Source organism: Schistocerca nitens, chromosome 3, assembly GCF_023898315.1.
Source record: "Schistocerca nitens isolate TAMUIC-IGC-003100 chromosome 3, iqSchNite1.1, whole genome shotgun sequence".
Classification (NCBI taxonomy): domain Eukaryota; kingdom Metazoa; phylum Arthropoda; class Insecta; order Orthoptera; family Acrididae; genus Schistocerca; species Schistocerca nitens.
This window is the reverse complement of record NC_064616.1, coordinates 665911472-665936106: the sequence shown is the minus strand read 5'-3', so window position 1 is coordinate 665936106 and position 24635 is coordinate 665911472. Positions and strand designations below refer to the sequence as shown.

At 38.3% G+C, this 24635-nt stretch overlaps 1 protein-coding gene across 4 annotated transcripts in view; it reads left to right on the top strand.

Moving 5' to 3' along the window:
- Positions 1 to 24635, top strand: part of LOC126248628 (plasma membrane calcium-transporting ATPase 2) — a 401953-nt gene that overhangs the window by 265753 nt on the left and 111565 nt on the right. For 3 of the 4 annotated variants that reach the window (XM_049949802.1, XM_049949801.1, XM_049949799.1), the window contains exons 5-10: positions 3993 to 4161; positions 5060 to 5254; positions 8662 to 8888; positions 12730 to 12865; positions 19243 to 19377; positions 20067 to 20102. In XM_049949802.1, the coding sequence (XP_049805759.1) occupies positions 4005 to 4161; positions 5060 to 5254; positions 8662 to 8888; positions 12730 to 12865; positions 19243 to 19377; positions 20067 to 20102 (886 nt within the window). In that variant the 5' untranslated portion in view covers positions 3993 to 4004. The remainder of the gene's footprint in view (positions 1 to 3992; positions 4162 to 5059; positions 5255 to 8661; positions 8889 to 12729; positions 12866 to 19242; positions 19378 to 20066; positions 20103 to 24635) is intronic. The other variant, XM_049949800.1, reaches the window with a different exon arrangement.

Below are 24635 nucleotides of genomic sequence, written 5' to 3'. Positions count from 1 at the left end.
TTCAATATAAGAAAACAGCCAATTCAAGTACCACTCCTAAGAAACAGTGTAACTTTCATGTAGCAACCATGTACGTCGTACTTTACAACTTCGGTCTCAAAAAGGATTGTTTGATTCAGAATGCAGTTTATGCATTTATCCACCAAATACCCTGTGCCGATCATAATACCGTTAAATTTTGTGGAATGAATGGCGTTGCCGGCCGGTGTGGCCGAGCGGTTCTAGGCGCTACAATCTGGAACCGTGCGACCGCTACGTCGCAGGTTCGAATCCTGTCTCGGGCATGGATGTGTGTGATGTCCTTAGGTTAGTTAGGTTTAAGTAGTTCTAAGTTCTAGGGGACTGGTGACCTCAGAAGTCCCATAGTGCTCAGAGCCATTTTTTGAATTGCGTTACAAACAGTTGGTGCTCAGTAAAATCTGAAAATAGAAAGTATAGATAATTTCACTGAATGACAAAATCACTGACTGATTTTGCAGGTGACTATTTGATTGGATCGTTTGAGAAATCACTTCAGGCAATTTATTTATAATAATCATCAAAGAATTAAGTGCTTGTCTGCAAATGGTATCTTCATAAACATTATACTCACTTCTGTATAACAAATTCACTATCAGTGATTAATGTAAGATATAAACACGAGCCAACGAACGGTACCAAGTGGTTAGGCGTACACACAAATGAAAGTGGTAGATGTGGACGGGGAGAAACACAGTATTGAGCTTCTCAAATAGCAAAGTTAGTTAAATTATAAATAATTGCTATATTCTGAAAACAAACATTTGCATGTACATTTATTCAGTAATTAAATCTGGCTTAGTTTTTCTGGTGTAACATATCGCACATCAAATGCGCAGAAGCGACCAGGGAGAATGTGTGCTCATGCTACCATAATTTTACCAACATTGCAATTGAGAATTTCAGTTCATCCACTGATTTGATAGGATGGTGTTTCGGAGGAAATGTTCCCTCATAAAGCTAACTTCATTTTATATATTGTCACGTAAATCGTGCTTAGTGCCAACATTGCTACAAATAGTTAAGTGACTGGACTGTAGGAAAACGTTGGTATTACTGTGTGCGTTACCATTACGTTTTTCACGTGTTCAAAGTTCGGCAATGTTTCGAGGAGACTGTTTCGGTTTGATAGCTTGCTGAGCTTCGTTAGATCTCATCGCTTCTGGATTGTGATTACTACTTTACCAGTATAGATATGTGAGTGAAAATTGATGTAAATACGAGTAATTTTAAAAGTTGGAGAATTTTCGCAGCTTTGTGGCCAGGAGAAATTTACTCTCTGAAAAAACTACCGAATTTAAATACTGTGCAAAATATATCAATATAAGAAATAGTTTGTGAACATATAAAAGTGATACTTATAAAAATATGTTTAGATATTTGACTTCGCGTTGCCTGTTATTTCGGAGGGAACCTGCGTGGACCAAAATAGGAGTTAAGGATATATACCACCGAAGTACCAAAATAAACATGAATCTTCAGCTGTTCGTGTCTAGAACTGTCACTTTTTTCTGGATTGGTCAACGTAACTGTGCAGTTGACTAGTGCATATATATAAAAAAAGTTATGGTGTATAACAATAAGTTAAGCATAATAGATACGTGTGAAATATTTTAAAAAATTTTGTTTCTGTGGTTCTTTCGACTACTCCTAAGGGGGTCATGATGAACTGAATCAATCGTCAAACCCACATGTTTCCATAGGAATTCGTGATATAGGGTGCGACGATCTTCGATGAGGTAATGAAGTGTTCACCACGATCTTGCCCTATCCGATGACGTCGGTGCAGAAAGATGTTTTTTACTTTGGAAAGAGTTTTTTTATTCGCAAGAAATTTTATGAAGTAGGAAAGACTTTCGGCCTTGGCGAAAGAGATGTTGTGATGGAGATACGTCTTCAGTTAGCGGTTGATTGACAAATTCGCATCACCAAAAGACGGAAGGGTAAAACTCCCGTATAAGTGTAGTTGTTACATAATTTGCCTTTTTCTACACTACAGTAAGGTTTCAAGAGGAAGATAGTTCGCCGGCCGAAGTGGCCGTGCGGTTAAAGGCGCTGCAGTCTGGAATCGCAAGACCGCTACGGTCGCAGGTTCGAATCCTGCCTCGGGCATGGATGTTTGTGATGTCCTTAGGTTAGTTAGGTTTAACTAGTTCTAAGTTCTAGGGGACTAATGACCTCAGCAGTTGAGTCCCATAGTGCTCAGAGCCATTTGAACCATTTTTTTGAAGATAGTTCATGATTTAACGGTATTATTTGTGTGTGCTTCTCATGTTTTTGTAACTGCATAATATTTGCTTCGCTAGACTTTCTAGGAGGAATACTGCTTTCGTGTCACCTGAATTTTTATTGGCTGGTTGTAGGTCTGCTTGATATGAGAAATGAGCTCTGTATAATCGCTTTAAGCTCGCCATCGGGTCCTGCTCCTGTGTCATATCCGTGCTCACCATATCTGTAGCCCGGAGACTTCGGCAGGCTCCGCCGCTGCCCATTCATCTGAGAACTCGCCACTTGAAGTCTCTTGCCGGCTACAGTTCGAAATATAACTCCTAGGACTGCATACGCAACCGTTGGGCATGACGATAATTATATGCCAGCAGTGAATGTTGTACTCTACAATGACTGTTTCGCAGTGAATATTGTTCTGTTCTTACGGACAGGCAATGTTCAGAAGACTTACTATTTAATCTGTATTCGGACAACGTCTAACAATTACGTTGACATGCACACATTTGACATGTTTCGACGTCAGTGACGACAGGACGCGAGGATGAAGGGTAATCTCTAAATGATGAGCAATTATTTTGATAAATTTACCGACGTATTTGAAAAAATTAAGGAAATAAACGGTAAGCCATACATCTTGCTATTAGTCTACAAATGTGTGTTACTATGACCAGAATAATACACCAACAGCGCCATTTGATCGCAGGGACTAGTGTCATTGTTGTGTGTCCTGTTTTCGTCTGACAGAGCACTCGTCTCATGGTGGAGGTAGAATAAACAAGAATACAACATTTTGTTTGCATTGGACGAACTTCTTTTATATCTGAAGAGTGGGCTGGCTATAGCATTGAATATTTTTCCAGACTGCATTCCTCCTCGTCAGGACCATATTTGCTATTCAGTACACTATATAACTTGATTTTCGACTTCGTTAGAGGCAATGTGCCAGGATGCCTGTAAGTACTGACGTAAGGGCGGCGCCTACGTATCTAATGTATGAAACCCTCAACACAAGACTTGTACCAGCGCCATTTCTAATAGCTAGTGACTACGTATTTGATTTAACGCCGTGAACTATCATCCTATTCCAACATTGTGCTTTCTTGTTGGTTGTTGTCTGATATGAGTTTCTACGTGTGATATTAGCCACATCTTTTCGAAAAGGAGTATTCTGAAGTACCATTTTTTGGGACCACTTGTTAAGAAGTAAGGTGGCGAGATAAAAAAAAAGTAATTCCCTCCTTAACTTCATTGCAAAATGTGGTGCATAACCCAACTTCAAGTAACATGGGCCGCCACTGCGATAAATCAGCTGTAATGTGTATGCAGAGGAATAAACTTAATCTACTTCAGCCCCATATGCAGCAGGGTTAGTCGAATTATCATCACTTCTGTTTCTTCCTCTGGATTATTTTGGAGGTAAGCTGTTCCCCTGTATTGTGTCGTTGGGCGTACATCTAAAGCTGTCTACCACTTAAAAATAGTAGTATCGTGTACATTTTCCACTGATTATTCACACGCGTGCCATTAGTCCATTCGTGACGCACTCACTGCACAGTGGCGGGCCAATATTTCAGATGGCGCCGTTTCAGAAACTGACGTATTAGGGTGGTTAAGAACTGACGTGTGCAGAGCGTGTGCCGTGATGGTTGGAGATAGTATTATCAAATCTTAACTTCACTTCTGGTGCAGCAATGTACTGCTTTGTTCGGTGAGTAAGAATGACTGTACTGCATGGTATTTTTCAGACGCAAACGAAGATGGCTACTATCGACGGGCGGCCGGCGCAGTACGGCATCACGCTGAAGCAGCTGCGTGACCTGATGGAGCTGCGTGGCCGTGAGGGCATTGGCAAGGTCAACGAGCTCGGCGGGGTTCAAGAAATCTGCAGGAAGCTCTACACCTCTCCCAGCGAAGGTCACTTTACTCTAACCACATATATACTTCCTTAATAATGCCAGTGTTACTTGGTTGCAGGACACTCTCTCTCTCTCTCTCTCTCTCTCTCTCTCTCTCTCTCTCTCTCTGCTGCCCCCCCCCCCCCCGCCCTCTCCACCTACCTGCTTCTCTCTCTCTCTCTCTCTCTCTCTCTCTCTCTCTCTCTCTCTCTCTCTCTGCTGCCCCCCCCCCCCCCCGCCCTCTCCACCTACCTGCTACCTGTACCTCTGCTAACCCACGCCTACGCACCGTCCATATTGAGGGATTGCTGGGTAGTTGACTGCACTAAAGAAAACAGAAAAGAATAGTAGTAACATACATATTATTCATAGTTAAGACATGGGTAATACAGCACACTTGAGGGACATAGTTCTGAAGAAATTGAAAGCGTTTTTGCACGATCCTTGATTAGTGATACATTCAGTTATGTTTACTACTCATTTTTAAGTTTTAAGTGATTATTCTGCAAGACTAAAATTTCCCAAGAACAGCATACCATACCATATAGGCTATGCACTTTCGTATAGTAAACACATGGTACTGTTTGTGTTACTTTAGCCTATAATAAATGTCGAGACATAATAGTTACTTAACCTGTTCCTCAGTAGATTTGCATGCTGTCTCTATTTTTAGTAATACTATAAACGTAATTGCAAAACACTTTCGTTCAATACATCATCCCTAAATTCTACTGCTTTGTTTCTAGACTGTGTTACATCTGTCCAGCTTTCCTTTTCATTAAAAACTTAAGAAAGTTTCTGCTGGTCATAGGAATTGTCACAATACTGCTGCTGAGTAGGGAAAGCTGTTTGTCTTGTTTCTTTGCAAATAATTTAAACTACTTCATTCATGTTACTAATTAGTTATTGTTTTACAGGTCTCAGTGGATCAAAGGTAGACATTGAACACAGGCGAGAAACATTTGGTTCAAATGTGATACCGCCAAAACCACCTAAAACGTTTCTGCAGCTTGTTTGGGAAGCTCTTCAAGACGTTACTCTTATCATTTTGGAGGTTGCTGCTTTGGTATCACTTGGTCTTTCTTTTTATCAACCATCAGATGACGGAGCTCGTAAGTGAATTTTCTGTAGCTCTTAACACATGAAGCAGTTAACAGCTCCACAATGCATGCTTTCACATAGTTAATACCATGATGCCATTTTCTTTGTTACCCGTATCTGTCCCCATTCTCTGTTAAGGTAACTTGCCAATGAATGGGGCTGGAAAAACAGTAAGCATTTCCATGAAGTTTAAGGGTCTAACTACATAATGTGAACCCTGAATACAACGAAATTTTAGGACAATGAAGGTGTTTTAAGGATGAAAATTTTGGTGTAAGAATAACCAGAATAGCTTTGATATCAACTTTATTATATCATCATTTATGTCAGTCAGTAATTTAAAATTTTTCCTGCCAGTCTATGTTTGAAGTCTATAGACTTATCAACTACTTTCCTTAGATGCTTAAAACTTTGTGCACACATTTATGACATTGTTATCTAAAAAGTAGACTAAAATAAAGTGATTTCAATCAATAGTTTTTATACTATAAATACATAAATTAGACAGTCTAAATTACCTTAATTTTTTATAATTAATAAGTGTTTGTTGTCTACTTCTCCAAATGGTAGCTTGAAATATCCCAAAAAATTTCAGACCTCTAGCTCAAATAGTTTTTTTTTCTTCTTTCTTGGGAAATTCAGTTTAAAGTACATTTCATCTGTTACTCACCTCTGTTGTTCTGAAAACCCTCCAGTTGCCTAATATTCTTGGTTTGTGTGTTCCTCATCTTCTATCTTCCTTTTCTTGCTCCTCTTTGCTATTCTGGCCTCTTTAGTTGCCTCAAGAAGCCATTTTTTGCCTTTGGCAACTCTCAAGGAATCAATTATCATCTGTGCTTGTCTCATATTGAAACTAGGAGCTAGTCCCAACAACTGTAAAACATCACATCTGCTAACTGTTTAATCATTAAACCACAAAAAATGCATCTAATACACCTAATCTCATGGTATTGAAACCAACAAACACAGTTTCAGGCAGGCGTTCCCGTATCACAGGGTTGAAATATTATCATTTTGTGTCTTTCCATGTAAGCACCGTGACATCAGTTTAGTGTCACTTAGGTCCCTGTATGTGGGCTTAATTGCTGCCAATACCTCAAATGGCAGGGGGGTGATGGTGTGCATAAGTCTCACCATTTTCTGTTGCTTTTTTGCATCCATGCCAGGTGTCTACACCACTGTTACAGAGAGCATGCTGCGGATGGTCATCCGTAGAAGCCTTATGGAGAAAGGTAGCCCATACTGCTTTCTTCATGGCCTCAATATTGTCTCGATCCCTTTTTATTGCTAAACGATAATAGAGCTACAGTTCGTGTAGTAATCACAACCAACAGCGGGAACGCCTTGGGCTGCGGACCAGACCTGCCAGGCGGGGAAACTGCCGGCGGTGGAGCACGCACCACCGGGTAAACACAGGACGAGTCAGACGACAGACCAACGACAACTGACGACAACCGACCACGACAGACTATGAGCGACACAACAAGGAAGAGATACACAACGGAGGCTTGTGGAAACCACAACACCGAACACCAAACGTAAATCCACTCTGAACCAGAGCCAGGCAAATGTCAACAACGCGCAACGACCAGAACGCAGTACCGCCGAGATAGAAACGAAATCCAGAGCCAGTACCAGACTGGCTGGACTAGGGCAGAGCGGGTCCCTATATACGAAACCGGAGGGAGCGGCTATTGGCCGCTGTCTGCATGTGGCTTAGCGGTGGCGCCCTCGCTGCACGCGCCGAGGAGGCGGAGCCCTCTATGGGCTGACCACGTCCATTTGTTCTGTTGCGTGTTCGACTTCCGCGGCAGAAAGTACTAGAGCTGGTCCACCTTTTCCTCTTTTGGACATGACCAACACACTCTAAATTTTCAATTTTACAGTTCTTCCATAAGGCATATCTTTTCAAAGTGGTAAAATAATAATGACGCCATTTGACATCTGACCGCAGTGGAAACACGGTCGTTGCTGCATACCGATATATATTTAAATTTGTTTATAAAGATGTTCCCGATGTCTCAATAGATTCATTTAATTGCCATTTTGTTCATAAAACTCTAAATATTGATTTAAGACAGAAAAAAAATTGAATTTTTGAAGCAGATTCACTAGCAATTGACCTTAATATTTCCTGTATGGAATGTCCTCAGTTGCTGGTAGTATCTTTCCTTTCCGATCTATAGTACCAGTTTCTTAACAAGTAAGTGTTGTACATATAATGGGGGGAGAGAACTAATGTTCAGAAAAACATTTCACATTATAGCACTTAAGTCTCTCCCCAAACTTCATTCCACAGTAGCAGATGTGCATTTGTTTTGAACATTTGTTCTGCCTTTTGTCTGTTTTGCAATGTATGTCACTACTTGTTTTATGTAGAGTGAAAGGACTTAATGCCAACGTACTTTCTAAATCTTTTTCTGTGTTGTTCTTACTGTGCCTGCATGTTGCTACCCATTATTTGAGATACTTTGTTAATGTCTGCAATTGATTCTTGTTTACAATAAACCTGGTGGGCACTGACATGCAATGCAGTCTCTGCTTTTCAAATTGCACAAATTATGCCTCAGTCCATGCCTTCAGTGCATTTTTTGCTGAATGGTTTGTGGGCAGTGAATGCCTACTGTGCAGTTACTTCCTATAGCACTCAGTTTTCCTTTTCAGCCAAGTGAAATATTTTTAAAATTAAAAAAACAGTGATTAAGATAAAACATTTGTTGCTACCATTTCTTACTCATTTAGCTTAAAGTGTGATGGTAATTGGTCAGATTATTTCAGTATCCGTGAAATTCACTTAAACTGAAGTTCCGTGTTTTTTTAATAAAAGCTTGACTCAGTGTATTTTTGAAGTTCTGCAGTTGTGCTAAGCAGGACTTAATTTTTCTATATGTTTATGGCTTTGGTAGTGTGGTTCCATGAGAGATTAATTATACTCTGTCCTTGTAACTCTGTTTACGTTCCTAGTACAGCAACAACCACCGTTAGCAGTCAGGTGTGATTGTTGTTACAATGTGTCAAAAGTTTACTGCTATTTGCATCTGTAAATGAAACTGTAATTAATCCATCACCACCTGTTTTGTTTTTCTGGTACTCAGTCACTGCTTCAGCCTATAAAACTCCTGAAAATAAACCTTCTTTTTTGTTTGTTTGTGTTTTCGTGTGTGTGTGTGTGTGTGTGTGTGTGTGTGTGTGTGTGTGTGTGTGTGGTGGGGGGGGGGGGGTTGTGTAGATTCGCAGTTAATGCCTCAAGTAAACATAGATTCCTTCTCCCCAATAGTCTGACTCTACATAATTCCATGTAAACTTATTTCTTATTTTTTCTTGTTAAACAGTTCTTTCATGCTTTAAGGCACACTTCTCATTGGTAAAGGTCACCATTTTTAATTAATATTGCTAATTAATGGTATTAATTTTACAGCACATTTTGATGAAGATGAAGCAAAACATGGCTGGATAGAGGGTTTGGCCATTCTCATCTCTGTAATAGTAGTGGTGATTGTGACAGCATTCAATGATTACACAAAAGAAAGACAGTTTCGGGGTCTACAAAGTAGAATTGAAGGTGAACACACATTTTCTGTGATAAGAGGTGGTGAAGTTAAGCAAATTTCTGTTGGTGATATAGTTGTAGGCGACATATGCCAGGTATGCTATGTAATTGATTTATTAGTTGTTGAGAACACTTTTTTCATGTTACCTAGCTTTTTAAGCCTTAACCTTACTTAATGTAAATCTGGATAAAATACTAGAACAAAAATATTACACAGAATTGTAACTATTAAGTAGACCTAATCTGTTGTAATGAAGATTTGGAAGCAAATTTACATGAGACATGTAAGACACTTCATTACAAATTTTAGTTAAGAGCTAAGTACAGATGTACCTATCTTGTAGACATTATATTAAAAAGGATTTACAGCTACTGTGTTGAGGAAACACAACCAACTTTTTATACCTGCAACTATAGTGCAACTGCTGCTGCTGCTGCTGCTCCTCCTCCTCCTCCTCCTCCTCCTCCTCCTCCTCCTGCTGCTGCCAATCCACTCAGTTTAAATCTACCTGCTTGTCATTTGTGTTTGTTACTCTGTTTTTCGTGAACTGCTGTAAATTGTTCACTTTCTTGTTTGCTGCTGTAACTACTATTGATTCCATTATGTATGTTACAGCTATTCTTAAGTGTTCTATCCCATATTGAATGTAAGACTTCTTATAGCATCTGTATCATAATGAATGGGATATAAAATATGTGGGATGCCAGGTTAGATGTAAGAGGGGAACTGATAATCCTGATTTTGTCAGGATAAATAAATCAGTTAATAAAAATAGGAAAACTTGAGTGTTGGGACCCACTGTAAAAAGTACAGTAGTAATCAACACAGTGGTTAGAACCTCTGTCCTCCACGAGTTATGGTGGAGGACATGAACATGAACCTGAACCATCAGTTTAATGTGAAATGTGAGTGAAGCTGTAGTACAGTATTTTTTTTCTTTTACAAAGAGGTCAAAATAAAACTTTTAGCATCCACTGGTGCACAGAAATTTTTAATAGTATGATGTGCTCAAAACAGTTAACAAAACTCTTTATTATTAGACAGCACATCATTGCAATGTTGTCTCCTATTGAGGACTGCACCTGTAGCTATAATGGCCATTGTTGTCTTCCCAAGGCTAAAATTGTTCTCATTTACTAGAGAAGAAAAGCTCCTTTAAGCAGTGTGTCTTAATAATTCAATCTTGATTAATGATAACTTGGTTTTTTATTACTTGAATGTAAAAAATATTTTTATGACAACCCACGTGAACAGCCAAGTGCATTATCATGCCACTTCCAATTTTTGGGGAGGTGAGACTGTACTGGATCAAATCCGCCTCATAGATTAATGGTGAGGGCTGGTGAGCCAGACAGCCTGAATGTGGTTTGTAGGTGGTTTCCCATATCTGATACGGTACATACCAGGCTGCTTCCCACGTCTCATCTCAACAGCTCATGTAAGCAGATCCTGGATGGACTTCAGGCAGGGTGGGGACATGAAAAAAATGCCCAATTATCTGAAACTGTTGTAGATTACTGTTTGATTAAAACCTTTTATGGTACTTTTCATTACAAGTAATTAGATTTAGGACATGTAGGGCTAATGGAAAAATCAAAAAGTATATCATTTTTAGGCTGAGTTATGAGGACCTGCGTTGCCTAAGCTCTGGTCCCGGTGCTTGTAGCTGTGGTGGAGGTGTGGGGAGGGGGCGGGGTGTGGCAGGCGGCAGGGAAATGATACACCACCTGCACTCATCTCCCACTCAAAAGTTTGTAAACTAGGGCATGAGATTTGCTGTAGACATGTACAGGTAGAATGATTGTGTCTGGAAGGTCATCTAGCCCGCAACAGTCACTCACTAACATTGACAAAATATATGTATATAGCGATGCAGACCTCAAATAGTAACAAGAAAAGGCAAGAAAGAAAAATAAATTGAATAATGGATCTTCTGTATACAAAACTATGTTGTCTTATCACCACCTGGAACATGGTCATTCACACCAGCACTCTGGAAGCAATGCAGTTTCACTTTTTCTCTGGGAGTCATAAGCCCTGTGGGAGGGGAAGTGATAGATTGCACAGTTTAAGATGTGTTGTCCACCGCAGTTCAATTTGTAGTAAGTAAACATGATAGTGCCAACTTGGAAACACACAAACCCAAGGAAAAATGTCAGGAATACTAATGCAGTATGTTTCATGAAGAATGATAACTGTGAACATAATTATAAATAATTAAACTTTTTGCAAATGAAAAATGCAATGATGTATATGTAACCAAAAATTTAATGAGTAAGCTATTCATTGGTCTTGCGGTGCAGTGTGAAGTGCTATGCAAAAGTGAGAAACAAATATAGAGTGGAAAAAGGTGAAATTGGTGCAGAATAGTTTCCTGTTTGTTCATTAATTATCTGTTTGCTTTTCCATGCATAAGATCCTCAATGCTCGAAGGACAGTTTTCTTCCACTTTCAAGATACAGTCATTAATAAAGTAGTCTTTCGAAAATTAGTTCAAATTGACACCCCTCTCGAAAGAAATTTTGTAACTGAAGCTCAAAGGAAAGTGTGTTCCCAGATTATCTACTTCCTGCAAGTATTGGGATATCTTAACAAAATTAGTCAGTCACCAAAGCTTACCAAACTAAAATTGCAATTGTTGTGAAGCTGTTCCATGCTATAGTCATATTACAAAAATTACCTATTATTACTGTAAATTAAGTGGTATCTTTCTTACTTTGATAGACGGGTTTTGTCTTTTACTCACCATTTAAGTGTTTTTCGTAGTCTCCTATGTGATTCATGGCGTAATCTCACTGCAAATTGAATTTTTTTGGTATGTTGTTGTATTTGCTAGATGTTTCACACAACCACATATTGTAAATGGATTCAGATCCTTGCATATCACATTAAAAACAATTACCATTGAAGGTCTGCTATTGGAGCAACTTGATTTTTCTGCCATCTCATAGTGCACTTGTAACTGGGACTCCTTACACTTCCTGTTACTCTAATCCATCACCCTGTGTGCATTGGACTGCTATGTACTCCCAATCAGCTACACCGAACAGCCTGATGTAAGATGAGTTTTGTCATTGTTGTGCCAGTCAGTACATGCTATTGTATGTGCTAAAAGTGATGATTATTAAAACTCTTGCACTTCATTTCTTCTTTTTTTTTTCTTTGGCATATTTTCTAACACTTCACATTATTAAACGGTGCAGTTATTACATCCCACATTCGTAATTCACATGTGTGTATCATAACTATAGGTTACATAAAATTTCTTAACAATATTAATATCAGTTTCAGAGTAAACAGCATATATTCCACTAATCATTCCACATTACTGGTGAAAAATATCTCTCACTAATGTTCATATAAAACAGTGACCTAAAAACAAAAATTGATACTACTGTAACAGACATGGTGTTTTCTCTACAGAATTGTAGGGTTTCCATGGTTTTTGTGTGGATACTAAATCAGAATAACAATAGTGTCTGTTCACTGCCTGTCTCATCTGTTCTCATCATATAGTTTAATGTTCTGGAGGGTTTTCTTTAAGGCAAACAAAGTTTAATTCAATTTGATTTATGCTTTATTGATGCCAGGACTCATTTGAAACACATCAGTAACAGCAGACTATTCCCTCCTCTACAAAATTCTGTTTTTCTATTCATTCTTTAATCCTGTTGGGCATATGGATAAACTGTTTTGAATTATCAGGACATTCCTTATACCAACATAATCTGTGTGAGAGACCAAAAAATTTGTCATTTAAATGTTAAAATAAACTGGAACACAACCTAAAATTAATGTCAGAGAGCAGTTTCCAACCCAGAATGTAGTGTGTTTGAGAAAATTAACGTGAGCCACCAATGGTGGCATATGTCTTGTCAATTGCATTTGATAGTTGCAGTTGAAACCAACAATTTTAAAAATGTTTAAATTTACAGGTGAAATATGGGGATCTCCTTCCAGCAGATGGTATTCTTATACAGAGCAATGACCTTAAGATCGATGAATCTTCGTTAACGGGAGAATCAGATCATGTGAAAAAGGGCGAGTCATTTGATCCCATGGTATTATCAGGTGAGACATGAACAGTATACTTTGAATGGTGGTGAAACTGTAATACAATACTTCTTCTTAAAGGAAAATATAAGTTGTGTTCTTGGTGCTAATTGGAAATGGAGGTGCTGTATTTGTTGCAGTAGAGAAACTCATACACCAAAAGACAAATGGAATATGCATGAAAGATCATTCGGGCAATACCTAGTATTGAAGGTGGACAAAAGCGTAGAATTGTCCACCTATCGACCATCGGAATTACCTCAGAGGTATACAGAAAGTTTTAGAGAGAACTTCAGATAGTTAATACACACACTCCCCAATCATGCCTTTATTGTAGGTTGAAACTTCTAATGTCCAACAGTTGATATAGATAGTTCTTTTTAAATGGTAGTTGTGACAATATATCCTGGGAAATACGTGGTGTAGAACTCTGCTTCCGCCATTTGCCAATAGATGGCGACAAAGATAAGTAGCAGTCAAAAGAAACAGATTGCAGACATCAGGCAGTTAGCTTGGACCTCAGTCAACAAAACCTCATTCAAACATTAGTCGGTTTGTGTCTGCATCATAAAGTTGTTCGTGATTGAAAATGTCAGTTTACGAGCCTAATTCTCATCATTTGCGGGAGGTGTTACTGTTTTGTTTCAGTATGAAGAACTCAGTGGTTGAGTCTCATCAAATGCTCTCAATTATGTATGGTAAGGATGAAGGATGCTATTAGTGGAAGAACGTGTCATGAGTGGTTTCAACGCTTCTAGAACAGTGATTTTAACGTCATAAACCGGCATACTGGTGGAAGAGAGAATGTTTTCGAAGATGCAGAATTGGAGACATTGTTGAGTGAAGACTCATGTCAGACTCAAGAAGAATTGGCACGATTAGTGGGAGTGACACAGCAAGCCATTTAAAACGTCTCGAGGCCATGAGCATGATTCAGAAAGAAGGAACTTGGGTCCCATGTGAGCTGAAACCAAGAGACGTTTAATGGCGTTTGTGTGTTTGTGAATAGTTGCATCAGAAGCAAAAACGGAAGGGATTTCTGCATCGCATTGTGACCGGGGATGAAAAATGGGTTCATTATGATAACCCTAAATGCAAAAAATCATGGGGATATCCCCACCATGTCGACTGCCAAACCGAATATTTATGGCTCCAAGATCATGCTCTGCATTTGGTGGGACCAGCTCGGTGTCGTGTACTATGAGGTGTTAAAACAAAGTGTAACAATCACAATTGCTCATTATCAAATACAGTTAATGTGTTGGAGCAGAGCATTAAAAGACAAACGGCCACAATACAGCCAGAGGTGTGCTAAAGTGATGTTGCAGCGCTATATCACTCTATCCCACATTGCAAAAGAGGTCAACACATACTTGGAAATGTTAAAATGGGAAGTTCTACCCCACCCGCCGTATTCTCCAGACATCGCTCCCTCTATCACCTGTTTAGATCAATGGCACCTGACCTGGCTGACCAACACTTCCGATCTCATGCAGAAGTCACAAATTGGATCGATTCATGGATCGCTTCAAAAGATTAACAATTTTTTCGATGCAGGATTTGTACACTGCCCGAAAGATAGGAGAAAGTAGTGGCCAGCGATGGAAAATACTTTGAATGATACATGTGTAACCAGTTTGTTTCATTAAAGCCTCAAATGTTGGGAAAAAATGGCAGAAGCAAAGTTGTACACCTTGTAGTACTAATTGTCTTTCCTGAAACACTATTTACAACTGAAGTACTTTGACTCCAGTGCTTAAAACAGAATAAAAATTGTTGCCAAATACAGGTTTGTTCATTTTGCTACCCATGAAGGTTATTTATCAGTAAAACTTTGCTTCTGGCTACAGTCAATGTTTGTAAGTTAACAACTTTAATAAATACAGAAGCAAAAGTTGTTGAAGAAACAATACTTTATAATTGACAATTATGACAAACTGACTCATAAGTTAGAAATGTGGTACTACTAAGTGAAAATATAACCGTTGAGTGAAACAAAATATATTAAACCATGCCGTATTTTTAGTCTTAATTTCCCAAATTGAAGTTGTTGTTGTCTTATGTTCTTACATAATATGTTAGCTACACTTTCAATGTGTGGTGCAACACACACCTCTGAATTTTGAAATCATTCAGGTTTTGTTTTAGCTATTTGAGGTAGGGTACTTCACTTAGAACAAATAATTTAAGAGTCCCAGCCATGACTGAAACACGTTAATCTAGTGGCAACAGATCAAACCAATCTCTTAGAGGGGTTTAGAAACACGGCTCATTGACAGTGAGGCAGTTGGAGCAACAATAATTACTGAAGTAAAAGGACAACTAGAACAAGTAGAAAGAGTATGTTGAGCAAGCTAGACAAAGATGCAGTAATGCTGTATCTCAATAAGGAACAGTGAACATTCAGATTGGGCAAGTGCATGTAGAGGATATGTGGCTCTTGTTCAAAAGGGATTCTCCATGGTACACAGTATTGGTAAAGAAACTTACAGAACAGTAGTAACTATTGCACAAAGGTTATGAAGCAAAGTGTACAACTTTAGATTGGTGCCGAAAGAAATGTCTCCGAGCATCAAAAGGGGGCAACGCACGAGGCCTTAATTCACTACTTTAGCTGATTACTATCAGATATCTTGGTAAACCCAAATAAATTATGGTCATCTGTTAAAGCTGTCAGTGGCACCAGAGTTTGATTTGAAGACACATGGGTGGCAAAGGAATAGAAATTAGGGGTAGTAAAGCAAAAACAGATATGCTGTACTCATTTTTGATGGCATTCCTTTGCAAAGTAGGAGCTGGGGAGTACTGCCCCAGTGCAATCTGCACATCACTGTAAATACGAATGACAGCTACCATAGAGTTGGTAGCATTAAGGAACTTTAAATTTACGAAGGTTCCTCCCAGTTTTAAGTGTGTTTATTTTTCCAGATTTATGTTTACTGGAACTTGGCAGATAGCTGAAATCAATTTGCTGCCATAAGCAGTGCTGCATAGGAAGAAGGCACTGAGTAGGAAGCTGGTTCCAATGGAGGCAGTGGTAATGTCTGGATCATATGGCACAGTGGTGAATAAAAAGTGTGGAGAGAGGAACTCGAGCATTAAGAACGAATCTTGTGTGACAGTAAATACATAGGGAACCACAAGTGTTGTGTCAAAATCCTACGTGCCGATTAACTGAGATAATCCGTGAAAGGGTCTGCTTAACCAGCACAGTCTCTGGTGGGAAGGCTTCACCAATATGCTACACATCACCTACACCACCTTCTACATAACCACAGTTGAACTGAGAAACTTCTATGGATGTTTAGTACCACGAGGGGATTTTGCAAGTTGCTGTCAGGTTCTGTACAGAATTTTCAGTTGACTTAGCCTTTCATAATCCTAAGCTACTGTCCAGTATTTTTTGAGGTCCATCAGTTACAGTTTCTCAGAATGTATTCAGATCTCAAAAATATAATGAGCTGTCTCAAACAGAATGGCCACCATGATGCTAACCAGTATGGATTCTGAAAATATTGGTCATAGCAAACCCAATTTCCTTTTTCTCATGTGACATACTGAAAGGCATGGTTTAATGCAATCAGATGGGTGCAGTATTCCTTGATTTCTGAAAAGCATTGTACTCAGTACCACAGTAACATTTATTAATGAAAGCACAATCATATGGAGTAGTAAGTAAAATTTGTGCTTGGATTTAAGCTCTCTTGGTAAGAAGGATGCAGTGTGTTATCTCGAATGGAGAAATATCGACTGGGGGAGAAATTACTTCAGGTATGCCCCAAGGAAAAATGTTGACACCTTTACTTTTGATGTCATTTTTAATGATGTGGTAAGCAGTGTTAATAGTAACCTCAGAATTTTTGTCAATTATGCAGTTACAATGAAGTACTGTCCAAACAAGCTGCATGAATATCCTGTCAAATCTTGATAAGATATTGAAGTGCAGAAATTTGGAGTGTGCTGTAAATGTTCAGAAATGTAAAATGATGCACTTCACAAAATTCAGAAAACAGTATCATATGACTAAAATATCAGTGAGTCTTAAATGGAATCCATCAACCCCGACAAATATCTAGGTGTAACAGTGTGGGTGGGTGGATATGATGTGAAGAGATCACATAGGCTCAAATGCAGGCAAAACAGGTCACAGAGGTCAGTTGACTGGTAGGATACTGAAAAAGTCTTAGAGAGATTGCGTACAAAATGGCAAAACACAGCACAAATTGTCACATACTTGTTTGACCTAAGCTTCACATAAATTCTGAAAAAAAAAAAACTGAGCTGGCATGTGCTTGTAAATAAACATCAGCTATCCCACAAGAGATTACTAAAAAAGCTTAAAGACACAATATTAAGTGAGGGATCTATTCAGAGTATACTACACACCTTAAGTGTCACTCCTGCTGGGCCTCTGACCACAAGATTGGTCTAATTACAGCACAGTGAGGTATTTAAGCAGTCATTTCTCTTGCATTTCATACACAGTTAAAATGGGAAGAAACACAATTATGCTGTATAACTATAAGAAGCATCTGTAATGCATTTTAGTGTGCAGATTGTGGATGTTGATAAAGACAGAGCTCAGTGATTTGTGATGCCATAAACTTGACTACATTCTTCCACACACCATTCTGCAAGATTCTCTTAAGAGGAGAAATGTAAATGAGTAAATCCTCAGGCACTCTAACAAATCCCCAGTCCTCAACAGTCCATCAATGTTGATGTTCACGTGTTGTCGTTCGACAACTTTCTGAATAAGAATGAATATATCTTGTGTACAACTCTGTTCTAGATTTGCATCTGATGCAGTTCCCTCCATTGAGTCCATTTAGAAAGGAGTTGGTTAAGAAAAGTGTTAACATTCAGCAACAACTCCTGGTCTGTACTGTCGAGTCTTTTCACTAGTGTGTGGGGGCAATCCTTTGTCAGACTTAGTATGTCATGATTAATTGGCTCATTGCAGTTTTGACAGGAATTTCTTGTAAATCAGTTTGTATTTCACTACCAGCGAACTCGACGAAGAGGAGGAGGAAGGAGAAGGAGAAGAAGAAAAAGAAACTCCTGCATTCTATTTCGTTTGAGTTGCCCAAAAGTCATCCATTCTCATTTGCCAATTTTACAAAAGACATGTGACCCATGTTACACACGGAGACATGGAAGTAATTAGTGTTAAAATGTTATGCAGAAAATTTTCCCTGTTTAAGTATTTTTCCCATTTTTCCATTACTCCACTCCCAAATACTGCATGAAGCAATGTGCCATGCTGGTTAAGGCATGGAATGCATTCAGGAAAAGCAGAGTTCAAATCCCCATAAAGTCATACCAATTTAGGTTTCTTGTAATTCCTCTAAATTGATCAGTGCTTCATCTACAGTCATTCTTCCCATGTGTTGCATGAGAATGCAACAGGAAATTTGAGAAATTATAGTGTTACCAGAAGTACCCTCCACCACACTCGAAGGGGGCTTATAGAGTATAGGGAAGGTTTAAATACAAATACTAGGACGGTTCCTTTGAAGAGAGCATTGTCGGTTTCCTTCCTCTAAATTTCCCAGTCCTAAGTTCAGTTGAGTTTGTAATTAACTCATAGCCAGTGGCAATTAAACTTTAAGCTCCCTTTCTCCCTATCCAAATACCACTCAGTTTTTGTGATAAAACTGTTCAGTTGTTTTCATTCAGTAATATTCAGCACTTAGACTTACAGAAATTTGCAGGCGGTCATTGATGGTTATTTTCCTGATAAACTGAAGTCACATTAAAATAAAGACACTGGTAGACTGCATCGACAAATGCAACAATTTTTTATTGTAAAGTAAGAACGTGTAACAACTTTTGTCCCAAGGTGATCAGCATTATTTGACTGTGGAAGCAGTGATGGACTGTGGGGAAAATTTTTGTTGATTCACTCAGTTCTGCTAAAATCCACAATGAAAAACCATCAAGGCCATGCAATAGCTGAAGGAGTAAATTTCTGGGTAGACTCATCTGTTGAAAACTTCATTCTCTATGGAACAACCATGACTAACCATTTTTTCAGGAGTCAGTGGCATATGCATCACTGTGTACACCTGGGATGGGTGCAGGTGAACATAACACTACATACAAAAACCATTATGATGAGCCACATGCCCCCTTCAGTTTATTTGTCTGCTGTTTCAAAAATGTCTACTTCATATTATGTCATATCATCAGGTTCAGAATAGAAGCTACGTTGAACACGCATGGTCATTTATAATCACTCATTGATTGGCTACTGTATCTGTTTGCATTTGAAGAATATAAGTAGTGTTTTATGTATGGTATAAAGAGCTTGGTGTGCAACTTATGCTGTTCTGTACTCCTGTTGGTAAGTATTAGTCGGTGCCTCAAAGATAACAATGTTCCATTCTTTCCAGGAACTCATGTAATGGAAGGCAGTGGCAAGATGTTGGTAACTGCAGTTGGTGTAAACTCCCAAGCTGGTATAATTTTCACCCTTCTGGGAGCTGCTGTTGACCAACAGGAGGCAGAAATAAAGAAGAAGAAGAAAGGTGTGATGGTGTGACTATTGCAGTTTTAATTATTGTCAGTGTTGTTTTGCTGTGATAATGCATGTAATGCCTTTTTTTAAATGTGGGAGTTTAGAAGCATGGTTAAATGTTAACACCTGTTTTGTTTTTAAAACATTTGTGTAGGGTGCGTTTCATGTCATGTTTCTAGTGTCTTAAGTGTGTACACAAGTAAATTGAATTACTGTAAAATTTGATAAATTGTGTGGTGTTTGTGTGAGAGAAGCTTACAAGACAGCTCCTAAGTACCCCAATACAGACATTCCAGAAGAGATTTTCAGACAGTCTTTCAAAAATAGTTTTGAGAAGGGCATTTAAAAATGTCTTGTTAGCAGCACTTTTATTTTTTAGATAGTTACTTTCTATTTGGAAATTTAGAAAAATGTCCATACTGGATGTAAAATGATTGATCTGTGATAAATTTTTAAATCAGCACTATTATTAGAAATTGACGTTTCATACGTGCAGTGTGAAAAAAGGTCTTCAGCCCTAGAACAGAAATTATTTTATTTATAGTTTCTTGCCTTTCTATGTCACAGTTGGAAGCTGATAACAAAGCACAAAGTTCACACTATTCCCATCCAGTATGGAGCCTTTTGTAACTGGATATTTGGATTTTATTTTGTGTTTTTAATACTAATGAATTTCCTTTTGCATGATTCCCTCTTCAGAAGCTAAGAAACAGCGGAAGAAGAAGAGCTTGACAGGTGAAAAAACTTCTCATTTATTTCTTAAAAATTTCTTCATAAATACCAAAATAAATTTTTAACATAGTATGAGGCCTGTAAACTTACAACATGCATAAGTATAACTACTGGCAAACTGCATTAATATTGCAAATAACATCTAATAAATCATGTCTTGCTGTGCTTTAAACATTAATTTAAGCTCCAAGGAAATAAATGATACCCACATAATGTATTATAAATTCAGTTAAAGATTCCATTGCTAGTTGTAAACCTTGAGAAGTCGGGTGGTAAAATTATTTTCTATGTTGCAATAGAAATTAGTCAGGTTGTACAGTTAACGATGCAGCTTGTTGTTAGGCTACATGAACTGTTGAAAACAGAACTGATAAGTCGTGTCAACACAATTGCTATCTTCTAGTAAACTAGAAAATCCGTATCGAGGATTTTTTTCTACTTATTTTAGTCTTTCCGAGGCATCTTAATCAGGCTTAGCTTCTTGCATGCTTTTCCACTTGAAACAGCAGTAGTTTTACTTATTTTGCACTTTTTTAACTCGAAGTTGAATTTTAGATTTACAGCGCATATAGCATGGGTAGCTGGGGTAGGTACATAGTCCACTTAAAGAAACTAAATCACTGATATCACTGGTTAAGTCTGTTGGTAACCACCTCTTCCACTAAGATTCATGACACACATTTTTGCCCATTTGCAATGGAGTGTTACCTGGTGACTAATAAATGGCCTTCTCTCTTCCTCCCTGCACCTTTTTTACAGATGGGTAAACCTTGTATAAATTTGATGTTCAGGCACAAGCATTACTTCGCACTTCAACATTTTCAAAATACCTGGCTGCCTTCGTTCAGTGTCATATTGAAACTACTGTCTGTGTAAACCTCCCACACCCCTCCTCGCCTCCCCCACCCCTACTCAAAGGTTTATGGGAAAGTTAAAAACACCAGCAGCTGTGGTATTTGTTATGTGCGTTCACATAGCAAAGTAGACTTCATGTCATTAAATTGGAAGCCTTCATTTTAAGTGATTTAAGAAGTTCTTAAATCCCTCATTTGAGTCATTAACAGCCATACAGGAGATGTCCATTGGAATATGTATGTAGGGATTTAATTTAATCGCTACTTATTAAAATCTTATAAAATTCTTGTGAAACATTCATTAATAAATATGACTTTGCGAGTGTCTCAAATAGAAAATACACAAGAAAGAAAAGTGGGTAGCTAACTTTGTTGTAAAAAATAGCTAGTTATTTCTTTATTTATTATTGGGCATATGTCTTAAGTACTCTTAGAACCATCTGTGCCACCATTTCTTCTAAGTGATATGAACCATTCTTTTGTGTTATTATTCTGCTATAGACAATGCATACAATAATGACTCGTGGTCATCTCATCCATCATTACTACATGTAACTCGGAACCAACTTTACAGTTGTGCAGAGGATAATTGCATCAGGACACATGGGCAGAGTACACATTGACTTTTACTTCATAGGTGTAATCACTTAACAATTTACCAGTTTGCAAATTGTTTCCAGCATTTCCCACCATTGCCACTTGGTGTTTCTTTGTTTCTCGTAAGGAATGTATTCGGTCTCTACCCATCTGACAAAAATCACAAACTCTGTTGAAAAACTAGGTTCCAAATTAAGAGACTTGGTTCCATATTCTAATTATTGAAGACAGGTATCCCATAACAAATGCCTGTGTGTGTGTGTGTGTGTGTGTGTGTGTGTGTGTGTGTGTGTGTGTGTGTGAATTTTTATTTCTGAATTTGCTAATGTGGTAGAGTAGGCTGTTTGAACTCTGCCCCCATGGGGCACAGGCCCTGATAAGTGCCTATCAACTCGCCCGTGGGCAGGCACAGCTAGTACAGCCTATCTGCCCGGTAGCCGTATTACACAATTTCTGTGCATGGGCAAATGGCTTGGTCAACCCTGCCTGTGAGGGCGAGGCCAAGGCAGTACAGTCACGTGTGCTAAAGGCTGGCTGCACCACCGTCAGCTGTTTGCCCACCCATCCAACTGCTGCTCTTGGGTGGGTAATAGAGCACTCTCACTTAGCTGTGTGGAGGTTAGAATAATTCTGGTTTCTTGTCATTATCTTAATTTGTGCACTTGATTTATGTCAATGTACAGTGTGTTTGCTGCAACTATTGGGTATCATATTTCTAAAGTAGGCATTAGTTGTGGTGGTAACTTTAGACATGAGAACAACTATTTTGTAGGTGATAGTCTGGACTGTCAGTAATGGAAATTACTGAAGAAAATGGATCCCTGTTGCATCTAACAACAAATTAAGTTCATTATTCATATTTGATCGGCTGTGGGTTGTAAGACCCAGCATAAAATCATAAGAGTTAAAAAAGTATTTTGAGTAATTATGTACTCCACCTTCCAACTCTCAAGTAAAAAATTACAGAATCCTGTCATAAGAAACTAGGAAAAAATTGATTTCATGCCATCAAAAGCATAGTTTAGTGATGAAGCATAAGTTTACTAATTTGTCAGTGAAAGCAAAACTAGTGAGTTTCAGGGAGAAGAATAGTGGGCACATCATTACTATTGTTGTGAGACAAAGCAAAACAGTAACTTCAGCTGAATATTCTGGAGTTTACTGCTACACAGAACACACACATCGAGAGAGATCCCAGATAAGATGTGAGTGGGATCTTATGGCAACCCACCAGCTCACTTTCCAGCAAAATTAATCACAAAGTCTCTGCCTTCAGAGCCTGAGATCCAGGTACTTAATCATTCACCCTGTAACGTGAGAAGTGCAATTTCTTCTAATTAACTGTAGGTAAAGAAATCATGTGTGTTAATAAATTTGAGTCTGCAGAAATAAAAGGATCTATATAATGATGTGTGTATCAAAGGATTTTCCAAAAACTTCCATAAATTCACCATTAAGTGATTTGGACAAATGCAGCAGTATGTAGCACTTCAAGGAGAGCACTTAGAACCCGTGTAAATGGAAAATATCTAAAAATAATTAAAAGAAGTTTCTATGAAGACAATGCAGAAAAGGGTAAGAGTCTAATCTGAAACCATTTCTGGCATGCTGTTGGAACCAGGTGCCCTACGAATGCACTGTAGTCGCACCAAAGTTCCTCTTCCCTCCTTTTTCCTTCTTGACCAGAAATAAAGATGGAGTTGATGTCAGTCAAATTTTATTGAGTTTGTACCTGTGCTTTCTTAAAGTAGTATTACTTTATATGTTTCTTTTAACTGGAAAAAAAACATCATGAAATTCTTGGTTTTGTGAAGTATGGCGGTGAAATCTTTTCCAAAGATCATAAAGATTGATAAGGAGTGTGCTCCTCAGTTTTCAGCTGTTAATAAATGGATGTCTGAAATCAAATGTTCTGTATTTCCCCTGAAGTTGATCCACATCACACATATCACAAAACTGCAAGAGGTGAAAACTTTGTGGTAGTGCACAACATAGCACTCAGTGACTGGAGGTGAAAACTGCATGAAATAGCTGACACAGTAAATGTTTCAGAAGGTGGTATGGTACACGTAATGCTAAACAATTATGAGAAACGTTTGTGTGAAACTAGTCACCTTTTTTAAATGCCGACAAACACAATTGTACATCAAAATTGTCAACCTTGTTCAGACTTAATGGAAAAGAATCCAATTTATGTGAAGTATAAATTTGTTACTTAGGATAAGATAAGACTCAATCGCCTCCCACCAGAAATAAAATTGAAGTGGTGGATGGACATGTGAACAGTGCCAAATAAAGCAAAGCCTATTATGGACAGTATTTTCAATTATGCGAAAGGGATTGATCATCTTCCAGTGATTAATATTATTTGTCAGTTACATGATTTAAAGTATTCATGTCTAACTGAAAAAAACAAATGAATGCTTAGAATTCAAAAGAAAGCAGTAATCCTTATACAGGATGATAGACTGGCCCTAAAACGTGCATAAACAATGAGAAAACTGAAGGATGTTACATAAGATTTATTACCCCCCCCCCTCCCCCCTCCTATTATCGTCATATGCCACCCTGAGACTATCTACTACTCCCAGATACAAAGTAATCTATGACTGCAAATCTTTCTCTGTGTTGAAGTGGTTATGACACCAATGGAAGGGAATGTTAAAGACGTTCCAGAATTGAATTTCATGGTTGGAATCTACTTGGAGGAAAAGCTGGACAAAACTCATTGACCCAAAAGGGGACTACCAAAACAGTGGATTTTTTATTCATCGTGTTTACTATAAAGCAGAGGAACATTTTCTTTGTCCATTAGGAAGCATTTTTGTGGTACTAGCAGTCTAATTCAAATCCAGCATCAGAATGAACAGATGTAGGTGTGTGGTATTTTCAGAATTTTCAGAATTTTTTTGTCTGGTTCAGATTTATGATGATGCCTAGTTACGTTCGGAACACAATGTAAAATTTATGACAGGATAATAGTCAGTTTTCATCAGACAGCAATTTTTGTTGTTTACTGGCTTACTCATTCTCGCTGTTGCTTTCAGCAGTAGATTTATAATATTTGGCAACCCATTGCCCTACT